Source organism: Aspergillus chevalieri, chromosome 5, assembly GCF_016861735.1.
Source record: "Aspergillus chevalieri M1 DNA, chromosome 5, nearly complete sequence".
Lineage (NCBI taxonomy): Eukaryota > Fungi > Ascomycota > Eurotiomycetes > Eurotiales > Aspergillaceae > Aspergillus > Aspergillus chevalieri.
The window spans coordinates 3,285,351-3,298,647 of NC_057366.1; the positions used below are offsets into that span (position 1 = coordinate 3,285,351).

The following is a 13,297-nucleotide window of genomic DNA, read 5'->3' on the forward strand; positions in this document are numbered from 1 at the left end:
TTTTTTTTTCAATTCTCTGCTGTGTCGCACAGATAATCCTGTTTATGCCTCTTGATGTTTCTTTCTACGATGCTCGATTTACTATCATCTGACGACGACTTCTGAGAGGTTGTTGTCTGTGGTTTTGGCAGACCTTCGATTGTATATTTTCATGTTCCCTTTTGTGATGTCTACGTACATACACCTCTTAACGTTGTCTTTAATTGCGCTTCTCTTTACTCGCAGTCGCGGATACCAATTGTGAGTTTTATGTTATCTGATTTGTATAAAAGTGGTAGAATAATCCCATTCCTTTCAATTGATTCATAGAAGCCTCGTATGTCAACTCGCCGCTTGTTGCTCCCTTAGCAAGACTGTTAGTAAACTGATAACTTGCTCACCCTACTCAGAAATTGTTCCAAATCTCCTCTTGTTATTGATGACGGAGTTCCGTAGATCCTATGATAATAGTCTTCAGGCTGTTTACAATTTTTTAGCTTCCCCTCGGCATGCCCTCCCATTTCAATAAAGAAAATAAACACCTCAATAGCATCCACTGCCACGACATACGCTAGCTCCAAGACATCTAGCCAGGTGTTCGAGCATCTACTTTACTACAACCAATATTCAGATTCATTCATTACTCCATTGGAAAGTTTGAGACGGGTTAGTAGCATCAAACAGAACCGGTATGCAGCCTTCCACATAAGAGTCTCCAAGCCCATAACGTATTGATAAAAAAAATCTCCACAAAGGAGAACACCAAGCTTCCTCCGAAAACCAGGCTATGGTAGGTCCACGCATTTGCCGGACTGAGATCGACCACCTGACAAACAATGGCCCAAGGGAGTACATAGAAGATGTTCGAAATAAGGGACTGTCCCAGGTACCATAATGGCCGAGTAGCTAACAATATGGTTGCGAGCTGTGTAGATATGGCATATAGTATATAGCACCTTGAAGCGATTAGAAAGAAACGAGATAGGCTCTCATTGAGAGTTTGGGCTTACCAATCTATTGTTCGCCACATGTGTGTAGTGATCTCAGCAACAACTTCTGACTGGGACAGAAATAATGCAAAAGGTTTGCAGCCGAGCGTTGCCAGGAATATAAAGAGAGGGATTTCAATGGCCGTGGCTATCGCCACAGAGAGAATCGCGGGTCGTGTGGTCACTTGTCAAGAATGAGATATAGATATAGACCATCTGCAGGATGGGAAGTACAATACATACCGTAGAGGCTCTTCCAAGACCGACGTTCTTGGTTACTCACATGCTTCAACTCTCCCCAATAGTGCCCTACAAAGGCCAGCGAGGTAGCCTCCAGAGCCTGAACTGGAACCATCACCAGACCCCACCGAATAGTTGTGAAGACGCCCCAGGCAGTTGCATAATCCGGTGACATGGCAACGACTCCAGCCACAAGCCAAAGGTACAATGTATTTCGAACCGCTGATTCAACGAAGGTAATTAATCCTGGCTTGAAAAGTATGAAGAAAGCCTGTAAGCTGGGTGGTTCACTATGACTGTGTCTGCCACCGCGACTTCTCCCAGTACTGGTTGAAATGGAGAAGTATAGTAGCCCAGAGACTGCCGCGGCCATATCACAACTTAGACGAATCCCGGCTTGCATGTTGATGTCTGGGGTCCAGCCGCCGATATGGAATTTGGAGATAATCATGAGGTCGAGGATGATATTCACGACCACTTTGACAGAACTGATCAGAAGGGGTACATCTGGCTTATCTAGGGCTCTTGTGGCGCTGGAAACCGCGATTTCAAGAGCAGAACTCAAAGCCGAGAAGGCACTAATCCGGACATATGTGAAACTAGCCTCCTGGACAGCGTGTGGAACGAACGTTGCTGAAAGTGCCTCTGCTGCACCTGCAAATACAAGACTCATGATTGTTCCAAGGATGGCCTGGAATATTATTAGAGTATGTGCAAGCCCCAAGCGGGACTCGTATGATCGTGCGTCTTTATCTGCAATGGTCACCCACACAGCGCGAGGAAGGCCTTCGTTTAATACCTCTGCAACGGTACCAATGTATGTATAGACGTCGGTTGTAACGACGAGGGAGGTGTCAATGTTGGCAACCCAGATCTTGACAAGCGTGCTGTACAATGCTGGGAGAATGAATGCACCGATATTGAAAAGAAGGGTCCCGAAATAGCTGCATAAATATTAGCTGAATAGTCCAGTGTCTATCTTTTGTTGATAGCCCTGCTTACTTCGAACGGCAGAACCACTTCTCACCAATGGCCCATTTGAGAGACAGAAAATTGTCAGAATTTTGTACAGCTTCATTTTCTGAGCTTGTAGCTATCACTGTGACATGACTATTGTCTGGATTTGGTGCCATGCTTAGTAGGTTTTGTCAGGTTGTGTGAGGGGGGAAATGGGCTCCCAGGAATAGTGCAGTAAGTCAGCAATGATTCCCCCGCTTTTTTCCAAGCGACTTAATTCACTTAATCAAAAGAATAATAACAAACATCTATTTCTTCAAACACTAGATACTAATATAGAGATTGATGCCCAGGTACCCTGGAATTGTGTTCTGGAATTAACCAGGCACTCTGGCAAGCATTCCCTGCCATACTTTGGAACAGCAGAGGAAAAACAAAAAGAGAGAAAAAAAAATTGAGCTATGTTGATTATTTCTGAGGAATACATTCCTTGATCATTCATCCGGTGACATGGATGCTGTAATGTATGTGTTTCATCACATGATGTCCCCAACCCGCCGCGTGTCTCAAACCTCCAAGTTCACCCTCTCCCCTCACCAATCTCGAACCACACCCTCAGGAACCACAGAAATGCCACGCCAACCCCCCAACATAACAATAATACACCCGGACCTCGGCATTGGCGGCGCAGAACGCCTCATCATCGACGTCGCCCTCGCTCTCCAATCCCGCGGCCACAAAGTCACCATCTACACCTCCCACCGCGACACGGGCCATTGCTTCGACGAGGCGCGCGACGGAACACTGGATGTGCGCGTGCGCGGGAATACGATCTTCCCGGGGAGTGTCGCGGGGAGGGGCCATGTGCTTATGGCGGTGTTGAGGCAGGTGCATTTGACGCTTTCTGTGCTGGGGGAGCTTGCTACAGCCGGTCCGATGACAACGACGACGGATGAGAAGGTGGATGAGGTAGAGGAGGTGTTCATAATCGACCAACTCGCTGCGTGCGTACCGATTCTTAAACTCCTCGGTGAAGGCTTCGCGCATGCGACTCGCGGCAAGCAGCGGATTCTGTTCTACTGTCACTTCCCAGACCAGCTACTCGCTCGCCGCGATGAGAGGAATACACTCCTGCGCCTCGCAAAGGCAATATACCGATATCCGTTCGATTGGTTCGAGGGGTGGGCGATGAGCGCTGCGGATCGGGTTGTTGCGAATTCGAGGTTTACGAGGGGTGTTGTGGGAGATGTTTTTGGGAAGGATACGTTGGGGGATGTCAGCGTCGTTTATCCGTGTGTTGATACGGCGGAGAAGGAGAAGAAGATTGGTGAAGATGGAGTTGAGGGGGAGCTTTGGGGAGGGAAGAAGATTCTGTTGAGTATTAATCGGTTCGAGAGGAAGAAGGATATGGGGCTTGCGATTCGGGCGTATCATGGGCTTGGAGAGGAGAGGAGACGGAGGACGAGGTTGGTTATCGCTGGTATGCCCTTTTTCTTATCCTGATTACTTGCGCAGTATGGGATGCTAATGGGGTGCTGGTGCAGGCGGCTACGACAACCGCGTCCAGGAAAACGTCCAATACCACAAAGAACTCGACACCCTCGCCACAACCCTCGGCCTCCAAACCGCAACCTCTAAAACCATAATCTCTGCGCTCTCCGTCCCCGACTCCATCGATGTCCTCTTCCTCCTCTCTGTCCCCACCGCGTTCCGCGATACCCTCCTTTCACAAGCAAAACTGCTGCTCTACACCCCCGTTAACGAACACTTTGGCATCGTCCCTGTTGAAGCTATGCACGCTGGTATTCCGGTGCTGGCGTCGAATACCGGTGGGCCGTTGGAGACTATCGTCGAAGGTGAGACGGGGTGGTTGCGTGATGCGAACAAGGTTGATGACTGGACGGATGTCATGGATAAGGTGCTCTACGGCCTGGACCAGGAGAGTACCCAGCACATGGCTGTCGCCGGAAAGACAAGAGTCGAAGAGGAATTCTCGCTAAGGGCAATGGGAGACCGGCTCGAGGAGAATATTGGGGAAATGCTGCGCAGCGAGAGACGCCCGTTTAACGGGTCACAGCAGCTACTGGTTCTGCTGAGTCTTTCGGGTGTGCTTCTCTCGGTTCTCGCATTCTGGACCATCAAGGCGATGTAGTCCCTTTCTCTCTTTCTTTCTTTTTTTTCCCTTTCTGTACCAATACCCCTCTGTTGCACAATAGCTGCTTTCCACTTTAAGCTATAAATACCACGTGACTCCGCGTCGGGACGCGTTTCAAACTTCATAAAGTAGATCCGACTTCCACGACCACTTTATAAAAGAAAAGAATGCCAGACATTATCGACTTAATCTCCTCGACTCCCCCAGCACCAGCTGGGAAATCAGCGCCAACGTCCCTAGCACCAGCCACAGCAGCAGCGTTAGTTTCCAGTTCGCCGCCGTTCTCCGCGAATACGACTACGAATACTAGAGCACCTCGACCCCCTCCTCCGCCATTCACGATTTCTGATGATATCGATATATTCTCCTCCCCATTTGAGAACGCGCGCGATACGATAGATAATAACCCGAGCAAGAGGCGCAGACTCAGCGATGAGGATTTCAACGTACCTCCGTCAGGCCAGCCGCGGAATCGCGGCTTAAATACGAATGCTAGAAAGTCGAATCCGTTTGAGTTCTCGGATGAGCCTGGGATATCCTCGTCGATTGAACCGACAATAAGATCGAAATCACCGAACCTGAACACGAGTAAGAATACGAATTCGTTTCAGTTCTCCGATGAGCTAGGAATACCCTCGTCTACGGGCAGGAAATCGCCATCGAAATCTCCAAATCCGCTAGCAAAGAGCAATCCGTTCCAGTTCTCGGATGACTTTGATGAGTTTGGATTACCGCCTGCGCCTACGCCAGGGTCGTTGGTTAGTCCTGTTATTACTAGGGGCGGGGAGAGGGATAAGAATGAGGGTTTAGGGACGCGGTCGAGATGGGCGATTGATTCGGATTCGATTGTTTTTACGTCGTCTGTTGGCAAACCACAGGGAAATGGAGTGGTGGGGTCTGTTCAGAGGGAGAATACGATTACAATTGACAGTGATGATGATAATGGGCACGATACTGGGAAGAGTAAGGATAAGGGCAAGGGCAGAGAACAGGTTGACGAGATCGAAGACTTCAGCGACCAGCTCTTCAGCCAGATGTCGGATATGGATGAATTGATGGAGATTGCTGAACGGCCGAAACCTACTGCTCCGTTTTCGAACCGAACGGCGAGTTTACTAGCCACCCTTGAGGATAAAATGGGTAGTGCAAGTGCAGGAACGAAGAAGATTACGGCTCGCTCGCGAAAGGGAAAGACAACTGCCGTGGAAGAGCAAGTGGATGTAGATGTCGATGACGTCGAACCACCACAACCCAAACGCAGAACAACTACCAAGCCGATAACACAAGACAAGGAAGCCAAAGTGCGCTCCCGGGAAGCAAATAAGGCAGCGCGAGAGCGCGAGCGCGAAGCGGAAAAAGAACGCAAAGCTAAGGCCAGAGAAGAGAAAGCCAAAGAGAAACAGTTGGCTGCGGACCTAGCGCAGGTGAACAAGTCCAAGGTTGACAAGAAGGAATCAACACCGGAGATGATTGTCGACTTCGATAAATCGCTGGAAGGGACAAGTGTGGGAAATCAGGTCGTCGAATTCATGAGCCGGCTGGGTGTTGAGTATACCTTCTTTGAGGGCCCGATCCGGGGCCTCGTTAAATGGCGGCGGAAGGTTCAAGCGACGTACAACGAAACTCTAGGATACTGGGAGCCATGCCCACTACGCATCGAACCAGAAAAACATGTCCTGTGTCTACTAACAGCCCAAGAATTTGTGGACATGGCAACTGCCCCAGAAACCTCCCCCACCACCCTGCAAAACCACGTCCTCAGCCTCAAACAAACCCACCAGCACTGTAAACCAATCTACCTCCTCGAAGGCCTAACAGCCTTCATGCGGAAGAATCAAAACGCCCGTAACCGCGCCTACCAAGCCGAAGTCCGCCGCCAACTCGACCCCACAACCACCTCCTCCTCGCGCCGCAAAAACCAGCCCGAACTCCCCCAAGTATCCGACGACAGCATTGAAGACGCCCTCCTCCACCTGCAAATCCACCACGGCGCCCTAATTCACCATACATCTGCCACCCCGGAATCAGCCGAATGGCTGAAAACTTTCACGGAACATATCTCGACGATACCCTATAGACTGGAACTCATGCGGGGCAATGACTCTGCGTTCTGTATGGATGTCGGACAGGTGAAGACGGGGGAGGATAAGAGGGATACGTTTGTGAAGATGTTGCAGGAGGTTAATCGGGTGACGGCGAGTATGGCGTATGGGGTTGTCGAGAGGTATCCGTCTGTGGGAGATTTGGTGGAGGGTTTCAAGCATGGGGGTGTTGGGTTGTTGGAGGATGTTAAGGTATGTTTTCTTCTTTTCCCCCTTTTGAATACAGTGCGAGTGAGTTGGACTAATGATGTAGAAATCGGCGAATAAAAACGGTGCTCTGACGGATTCAAGGATTGGACCGGCGGTTAGTAGGCGGTTGTATAAGGTGTTTATGGGGCTTGATCCGGCTTCTACTGAGATTTGACCTGCCACATACCCAATAAATGATGAAAATATCCAATGCAATATTCAATACTACCCGCATAATGCAAATGATGTGTATATACCAATCAATCGCATATCCAAAACGAATCAAACAGAAACACCCCTCCTCCTCCAAACCCTCCACGCAACACCCCAAACCACAACGGCAACACTAACACTAATCGTACACCCCACAGCCCAAAACCCAAAACACCTCCACCCATGACACTGTCCATCCTCCTCTTCACCACTGCGGTCAATGGCATCCTGATACGCGCCCGAATACACGACGCCCCAGACCGCCGCGCCAGCTGCAGGAACCATAGCCACGATACCCCAGTTCGTGCCGAAATTCTCGATGCCCCAGACGACGGAGATGATGATGGGCACGAGGGAGAAAGAGCTGCCGTAGCCGAGGCCGATGAGGGCGGTTGTTATGTGGGAGAGGGATGGGTGGGCGATTGGGAGTGGGGAGGCAAGGAGGAGGTAGCCTAGGGCTAGGAGGATTGCGGAAGGGAGGAGGAAGGTCATACGGGAGAGGGTGGGGCGGTTTTCCTTGAGAGATTCGGGGATGGTTGAAGGTCGGGAGGCGTCGTCTTCTTGGTTGGTTGGGAAGAGGTGGGTTGCTTTGGGAGCAAAGAAGTCGGTTAGGGAGCCGGTTAGGAGGCGGGCGATTGTTGAAGTAAGGGCTACTGTTGTAACGTGTGTGGATGGTAGACCGGCTGGTGGAGGGGCGTTAGGAGGGTATGATGGCGGTGTCAATGTTTGGATGATGGTGCCCAGGTTGTTGATGTAGGCTTCTCCCGGCCCAGTCACCAAAAAGAAGCCAAGGGCAAGCCACCACATGGTCTGATCTTTGAGAAACAACCTCGTCTCGTAATTCAGCAACCAGTTCTTCTTCTTCCGCTCCTCTTCCTCGCGTTCCTTCTCGCGTCGCCTTTCCTCTCGTTCTTCATCCGACGTCGTCAACGATTGTCGCTCCTCGTCAGCGCCGTCTGTAGAAGCAAACGTGCCATAGGAAGCCTGAACTTCGTCTCTCGACTGGAAGAACCCGCCCTCTTGTTCTAGGATGCCACTGCGCTCCAACTCTTCGACCGTTTCATCGATATACTTTTCCTCTTCGTCGACGATTCGTAGACCAAATGTTCCAACGACTCCAGTACAGAGCAGCAGCAGCGCCAAAAATAAAAAGTACCGGAAGACGTCGACATCTCCCCGGCTTCCATCTTCCCGCGGTTCGTATAACAGGTACGCTCCTACCTGGCTCTGCCACATACCACTCAGACCAAATCCTGCAATCGGGACAGCAAGCATGATGCCCTTGTGTTTACCGCGACCAAAGTTCTTCGCGCATGTTGTCACAGCAGCAAGATATAAACAGCTCGTGGCTGTTCCAATGGCAGTAAATGCCACGATCATCACCCAAAAAGGCCAGCCGTCCCCACCTGCATCTGGCGGAGGACCACTCTGATATGTAAATGCAGCCAGCAGGTAGCCAGCGCAAAAGACTATACCGGCGAACAGGGACAACGGTGACGGCGAGTATCGATCACAGAGGTAACCAAACAGCGGTACGGGGAGATACATGGAAATCTCCGCAGCAATTGAGACGGCGTTAACGCGTAGCTGAGTATAGTGAAGACGCGTGAGGAGTAAAGGACCGTACAAAGAAAACGCCGTAATGCTACCAGCTCCAAGACTAATCCCAGTCAGCACACATACCAGGCTCCAACGACGGCAACGACAAGAGATTCTCACCAACTGATAACACCCCAGGCAAAGCTAGCAACCCGGACCACCTCTCTCGCAATCTTCTGTCTATCCCGCTCGACAATCTCCTCGACCACATCGTTCAGAAGTCCATCGTTGCTATCCTGGCTGCTCTGTGACAATCGAGACCTTGCTTCCTCTTCTCCGTCGGGGCCGGAATCCGTACCATCACGAAGGAGGGAACGATTCGCATCGAAGTCCCGTTTATCAACTACCTGGACATTCGAGCCTGGCATTATTCCTTGCCTCCCTATGCAATAGTTCGGAGACTGGATTTGGAGAGGCAGTGTGAAGGCCGGAAAGCGTGACAGAGGACAACGTTTTCCTTGAATATAAGGGCAATCAAACTAGTCCGGCGCTATATTTATGACCGACGGACTCGGTTATCAGTGGAACGGTGATTATCAGCCTGACCAACTCAGTTGACCGCAGGTCTGCGGATCTCCTTCCCCTAATCATGGGACGATTCAAAACAGGGCCATTCTGCAGGCGCAGGAAAATTGGACTATATATATCAATGGTAGGTATGTTTGAAATGTCTCGCTGCCAGAAAACGAAACAACAAGAAAGGAGTGCTGGCGGATGGTCGATGGTATCCTCGACGTGACACGGAGATACGCTTATCGCAGCACGTGATCCTTATCTCACATGACATCACCCTATTTACTCTTCTCTCTCAATGTTCACTTCCATATTCTGCACACACTGGTTTCTTTGGAGCAGACATGACACTACAGAGATTGGGATATCAATCCAATTATTATGGTGGGAAAGAAGAGGAGCCAGCGAGCTCTGCACTTCCAAGGAGGGGCATGTACAGAGTACATTATTCCCAATACGAAGCCTGAGTGGGTGCTCGTAAACACACTAAGTGCCCCACGATGCAGTGCTCAATACATTGAAATGTATTGCTATTGGCTCTGTTGATGTAGATAGACTATAAGGGCACTGCCACCACAGAATTCAGCGGGGGATCATCTTCAACTGTGTTTTGGGGGGCATTTTCCTGACAAGGCTGACTTGGAGTTAGGACGATTGTCAAGGTATTTATTGTCCACCACATCCCCTTCATAGTTACGTGTACCACGCTTTATATTTTTATCATCATAATGGAGGCTGTTGGAGCAGCAGCTAGTATCCTGCAACTGGCAGCGGCCGCCACCAAGACCTCTCTCCAAGTCTACGAGTTTATATCAACAATAAAAAATGCACTACGGGAAATCGAAAGCCTAAGTCACGACATCATGAGCTCCATACACTTGTGAACAACTTGACAGACGCGCTAGCTTCTCCAGGGATCCGAGACATGGTGGACAAGGACAAACAACTCAATAACGCAATGAGAGATCTACTTGTCCCTATGGCTAAATGCCAGCTCACCTGCGATCAAGTACAAAGCAAGCTGAGGTTGCATCTTCAAATCGAGGAGTCTGCAGATAAGGGATTCATCAAAATCACCTCGAGTGACAATGGAACCCACAGCAATGGACAAAAACCAAAAACGCAGATCTGGGTTCGTGACTGGTTATGGCCTTTTAAGCGGAAAGAGGTACTTGCTTTGATGACGGACCTGGACAGAGCAAGGTCAATGTTCTCTGATGCCATGTCAAATCTTACACTGTATGTATACCATCCCTCGGACCCATTCTGTGCTAGTGCCGACCTCTGACTCCTACCAGGATACTCATGCTGAGAAAATCAACTGCAGCTATGAAAGAGCCAACCATGGGAATTAATAGGAAGCACACCTTCAATGATGATGCTGGATCTGCGATTCTTGACTTTGTATCAGTTGATAAGTCTTTGGCCCCAGCGCTGATGCAAGAAGAAGGCGAGAAATTGTCCAATCCCGAATACACCGAAGACCTCACAAGAGCGGTGTATTCTGGATCTGCCACAATAATGGATTTGATGTTGCAACAAAATATCGATGTGAATGCTCGCGACCATCGAGATGGACGCACTGCCCTTTCATATGCAGCTGAGCTCGGTTATGTTGAGATAGCAGAGCTACTCCTTAAACGCGGAGCTGCAGTAAACATTCGTCAATACAGCCTGAGCAAGCGTGTCTTGGGTCGCGGGATGAATGACCTACCGTGGATGATCAGTGGTCGGATGCCAATACATTGGGCAGCAGTCAACAGACATAGTGCAGTTGTTGAGCTTTTCCTACAATATGGAGCAAACCCAAATGCGAGGAATACTCCCGGACGATTGGTTCTTCAGGACTCCTGTGTGAATGACGATCCAAAATCAGTCAGGCTATTATTGCAAGCCGGTGCAGATGTTAATGCCAGGGGCTATTGTAGTGTAAGTTCCAACTTCCTCTCATCCTTTTGTTCTTGGTCTAAGTTTGGTGATAGGGCTGGACAGCGCTGCACGAAGCCGCTACATGGAATCATATTGAAGTACTTCAGATCTTATTGGAGTTCAACCCCTTACTCGACGTACCCGCAGTACACGATCCCGAAGGCTGTTCCCCGTTACACATAGCAACTAGATGGGGCCACATCGAAATAATGAAGCTCCTCTTGTTAAATGGAGCAGATCCTAACATTATCATGGTTGAAGATATCACCCCGTTACACTTAGCTGCTGTTGGAGGCTGGTTGAATGAACTCGACCTGCTCCTTGACTGGGGTGCTGCCATTAACGTTCAGGACGCACGCCTCCGCGAAACTCCTTTACACAAAGCAGCGCGAAATCTCGAGTTCGAAGTGATTGAGAAATTGTGTGCGCGAGGAGCGAATACAGGACTGACAAATATTGATGGCCAGACTTATCTGGCTCTTTTGGACTGCACTCGACAGAACCCTAGTGATTGGTATGTAGAGACTAGAGTGGGTTCATTTTGTAGAACCTAGTTTGGAAGCCCTCCGGTGTCTAATGATACACCCGTACTGGAATCCAATTTTAGCTCCAAATTTGTTTTCGCAATGGTTTTGTCCAACAGAAAAGAAATGCATCATTCAACAAACAGACGGAGGAAAAAAGAAACTCGCCTCACTCGCGCTCCCTTTACCGCCTCTTCGTTATACACCGAGCGCCTGTGTCCAGCACGAGTTCGATTATCATCGGAGTCATCATTTGGGTTGGAGTGGTCTATCTGTACAAAGCCCTAGATCTTGCATCGCATGGGATGGGTGGTTATGCCTCCCTTTGCGAAGAGGGTGAAGTGTTTAAAGGCCGATATGGCGCCTGGGGATTGATCACCTCGTCAGTGAGTTGTACCGAACAAGGCGAGAAGAACGTCGACATCGTCGCGCCCCTTACGGCGTGTGGTATACAGACGGGCATACTTGATGAGGTTGGGCCCATGCACTCGTTGGTTACCCTCTTGCTTCAGTCGACGTATTCTGGCATCTTTGGGGAAAGGCTTCAAGGTAAAAGCATCTAGCTCATGGTTCATCGCTTCGCGCCAGTCGTCCGCGTCGCTCTCCAAGAAACGGACGATCTTAGGTCGGAGAATTGCTTGGGCCTGTCCATCGTGTTCTAGGGACGCGAAGGAGTCCATACAATTGAGGACAAAGTCCTTACCCGCTTCTTGCATGGCACGGTACATGCGGTTATTACGGTTGCTCCGTACATCCTCTCTTGAACTCCATGAGTACCAGGATCTTGCTTCAGCCCAGCTGACCTGGCATTCAGTGTATTGCAAACTCGGGACTGACTGGGCCACCAGCCTGCTAGATTCTCTTTCAACGGCCTTTCTCCCCATTCCTAGTTTGGCCCTACCTGTCATGAAATTTGGAGTCATATCATGTGCTCCTAGATACTCAATAGACCGAAGCTAGAATATCATAACTGATGATGTGCTGTTCCTATGTCCACTAGATGGAAGGAATTTTCACCAGTCTTTGGGATTCGCCATGAGCCCCATCATTAATTAAGCCACCAATCTGCAACCTGTTTAAACACAAGCATACTCAAGCCTTGGTTGCTATCTCAAATGTCGGCTAACAGAGAAGAACTACCTAAACAAGAATGGTTTCCTGCTTTTTATCGTCTTCTTTATGTTACTGATATCGTGCATTGATCCATTCGAAAAGGCGATACCATTTTGGTGCCTCGCATTCGTCCCATGCCAAACGACGACGCCGTCTGCATGGTAATTGAACCAAGTTTTAGCCACGCCAATTCTTCGGTGCTGATTACTCCGTTCATCTCGCTCCAGCAGTAGCTCCCATACATTCAGCCTATCTGAGAGCCCAGGTAGGATAAACACACAGTTACTGTCCAAGTCTTCCAGCATCCTGATAACAGCCTTGCTGTCAAGGACCACACCCCATGCTGCATCACCCGCCTCACAAAGTCTACCAGGACTATTTGAATTGCAATGTAATTTGGCACAGATATACATTCATCGCAGCACATAGCAGAGCGAGGATCTCTATATTCTTGCTATCTAAGGGCCACTCCCCGAGACTCTACTTATCCATCCCTATCCTAAGACCCGTTTCAAGAGAGATGAACGTTGATAATAGAACAGATAGAAGAGAAATGCCAGAAGACAGAGATGATCTATTCACTGGGTAGTTGAAATAAAACTAGCAAGTTTGCCATTACCCGTCAAGCAATGTATATTCATCGAGATGTCGATGACCCTACTGATATGTACACTACAGGACTTTCAATGTCTGGAAAACGCAAGACCCCAATAAAATTTCCGATTAGGAGGCTTTAATCTAAGACGCCAATTGATTATGTACACAAATTGAACCGCTCCAGATACCACCCATGCT

The 13,297-nt window shown here is 49.3% G+C and overlaps 6 protein-coding genes across 6 annotated transcripts; 3 read left to right on the forward strand and 3 right to left on the reverse strand.

The window, feature by feature from the left end:
* Positions 1–655: 655 nt before the first annotated feature.
* Positions 656–2,341, reverse strand: ACHE_51148A (uncharacterized protein; the record flags this gene model as incomplete). Its single annotated transcript, XM_043280943.1, has 4 exons — positions 656–935; positions 990–1,152; positions 1,212–2,152; positions 2,211–2,341. The coding sequence occupies 4 exons, from the start codon at positions 2,339–2,341 to the stop codon at positions 656–658; spliced, it is 1,515 nt and encodes a 504-aa protein (XP_043138472.1).
* Positions 2,342–2,705: 364 nt separating this feature from the next.
* Positions 2,706–4,317, forward strand: ALG2 (GDP-Man:Man(1)GlcNAc(2)-PP-dolichol alpha-1,3-mannosyltransferase; the record flags this gene model as incomplete). The annotated part of the gene is made up of 2 exons (XM_043280944.1): positions 2,706–3,645; positions 3,710–4,317. 2 exons carry the CDS (start codon positions 2,706–2,708, stop codon positions 4,315–4,317), a joined length of 1,548 nt encoding a protein of 515 aa, XP_043138473.1.
* Positions 4,318–4,487: 170 nt separating this feature from the next.
* Positions 4,488–6,786, forward strand: ACHE_51150S (uncharacterized protein; the record flags this gene model as incomplete). Its single annotated transcript, XM_043280945.1, has 2 exons — positions 4,488–6,614; positions 6,676–6,786. 2 exons carry the CDS (start codon positions 4,488–4,490, stop codon positions 6,784–6,786), a joined length of 2,238 nt encoding a protein of 745 aa, XP_043138474.1.
* Positions 6,787–6,893: 107 nt separating this feature from the next.
* MCH1 (MFS transporter) lies at positions 6,894–8,791 on the reverse strand (the record flags this gene model as incomplete). Its single annotated transcript, XM_043280946.1, has 2 exons — positions 6,894–8,484; positions 8,544–8,791. 2 exons carry the CDS (start codon positions 8,789–8,791, stop codon positions 6,894–6,896), a joined length of 1,839 nt encoding a protein of 612 aa, XP_043138475.1.
* Positions 8,792–10,280: 1,489 nt separating this feature from the next.
* ACHE_51152S (ankyrin repeat domain-containing protein) lies at positions 10,281–11,373 on the forward strand (the record flags this gene model as incomplete). Its single annotated transcript, XM_043280947.1, has 3 exons — positions 10,281–10,865; positions 10,919–11,288; positions 11,333–11,373. The coding sequence occupies 3 exons, from the start codon at positions 10,281–10,283 to the stop codon at positions 11,371–11,373; spliced, it is 996 nt and encodes a 331-aa protein (XP_043138476.1).
* A 399-nt stretch (positions 11,374–11,772) lies between these two features.
* On the reverse strand, positions 11,773–12,105 carry ACHE_51153A (uncharacterized protein; the record flags this gene model as incomplete). The annotated part of the gene is made up of 1 exon (XM_043280948.1): positions 11,773–12,105. The coding sequence occupies one exon, from the start codon at positions 12,103–12,105 to the stop codon at positions 11,773–11,775; it is 333 nt and encodes a 110-aa protein (XP_043138477.1).
* Positions 12,106–13,297: the final 1,192 nt, after the last annotated feature.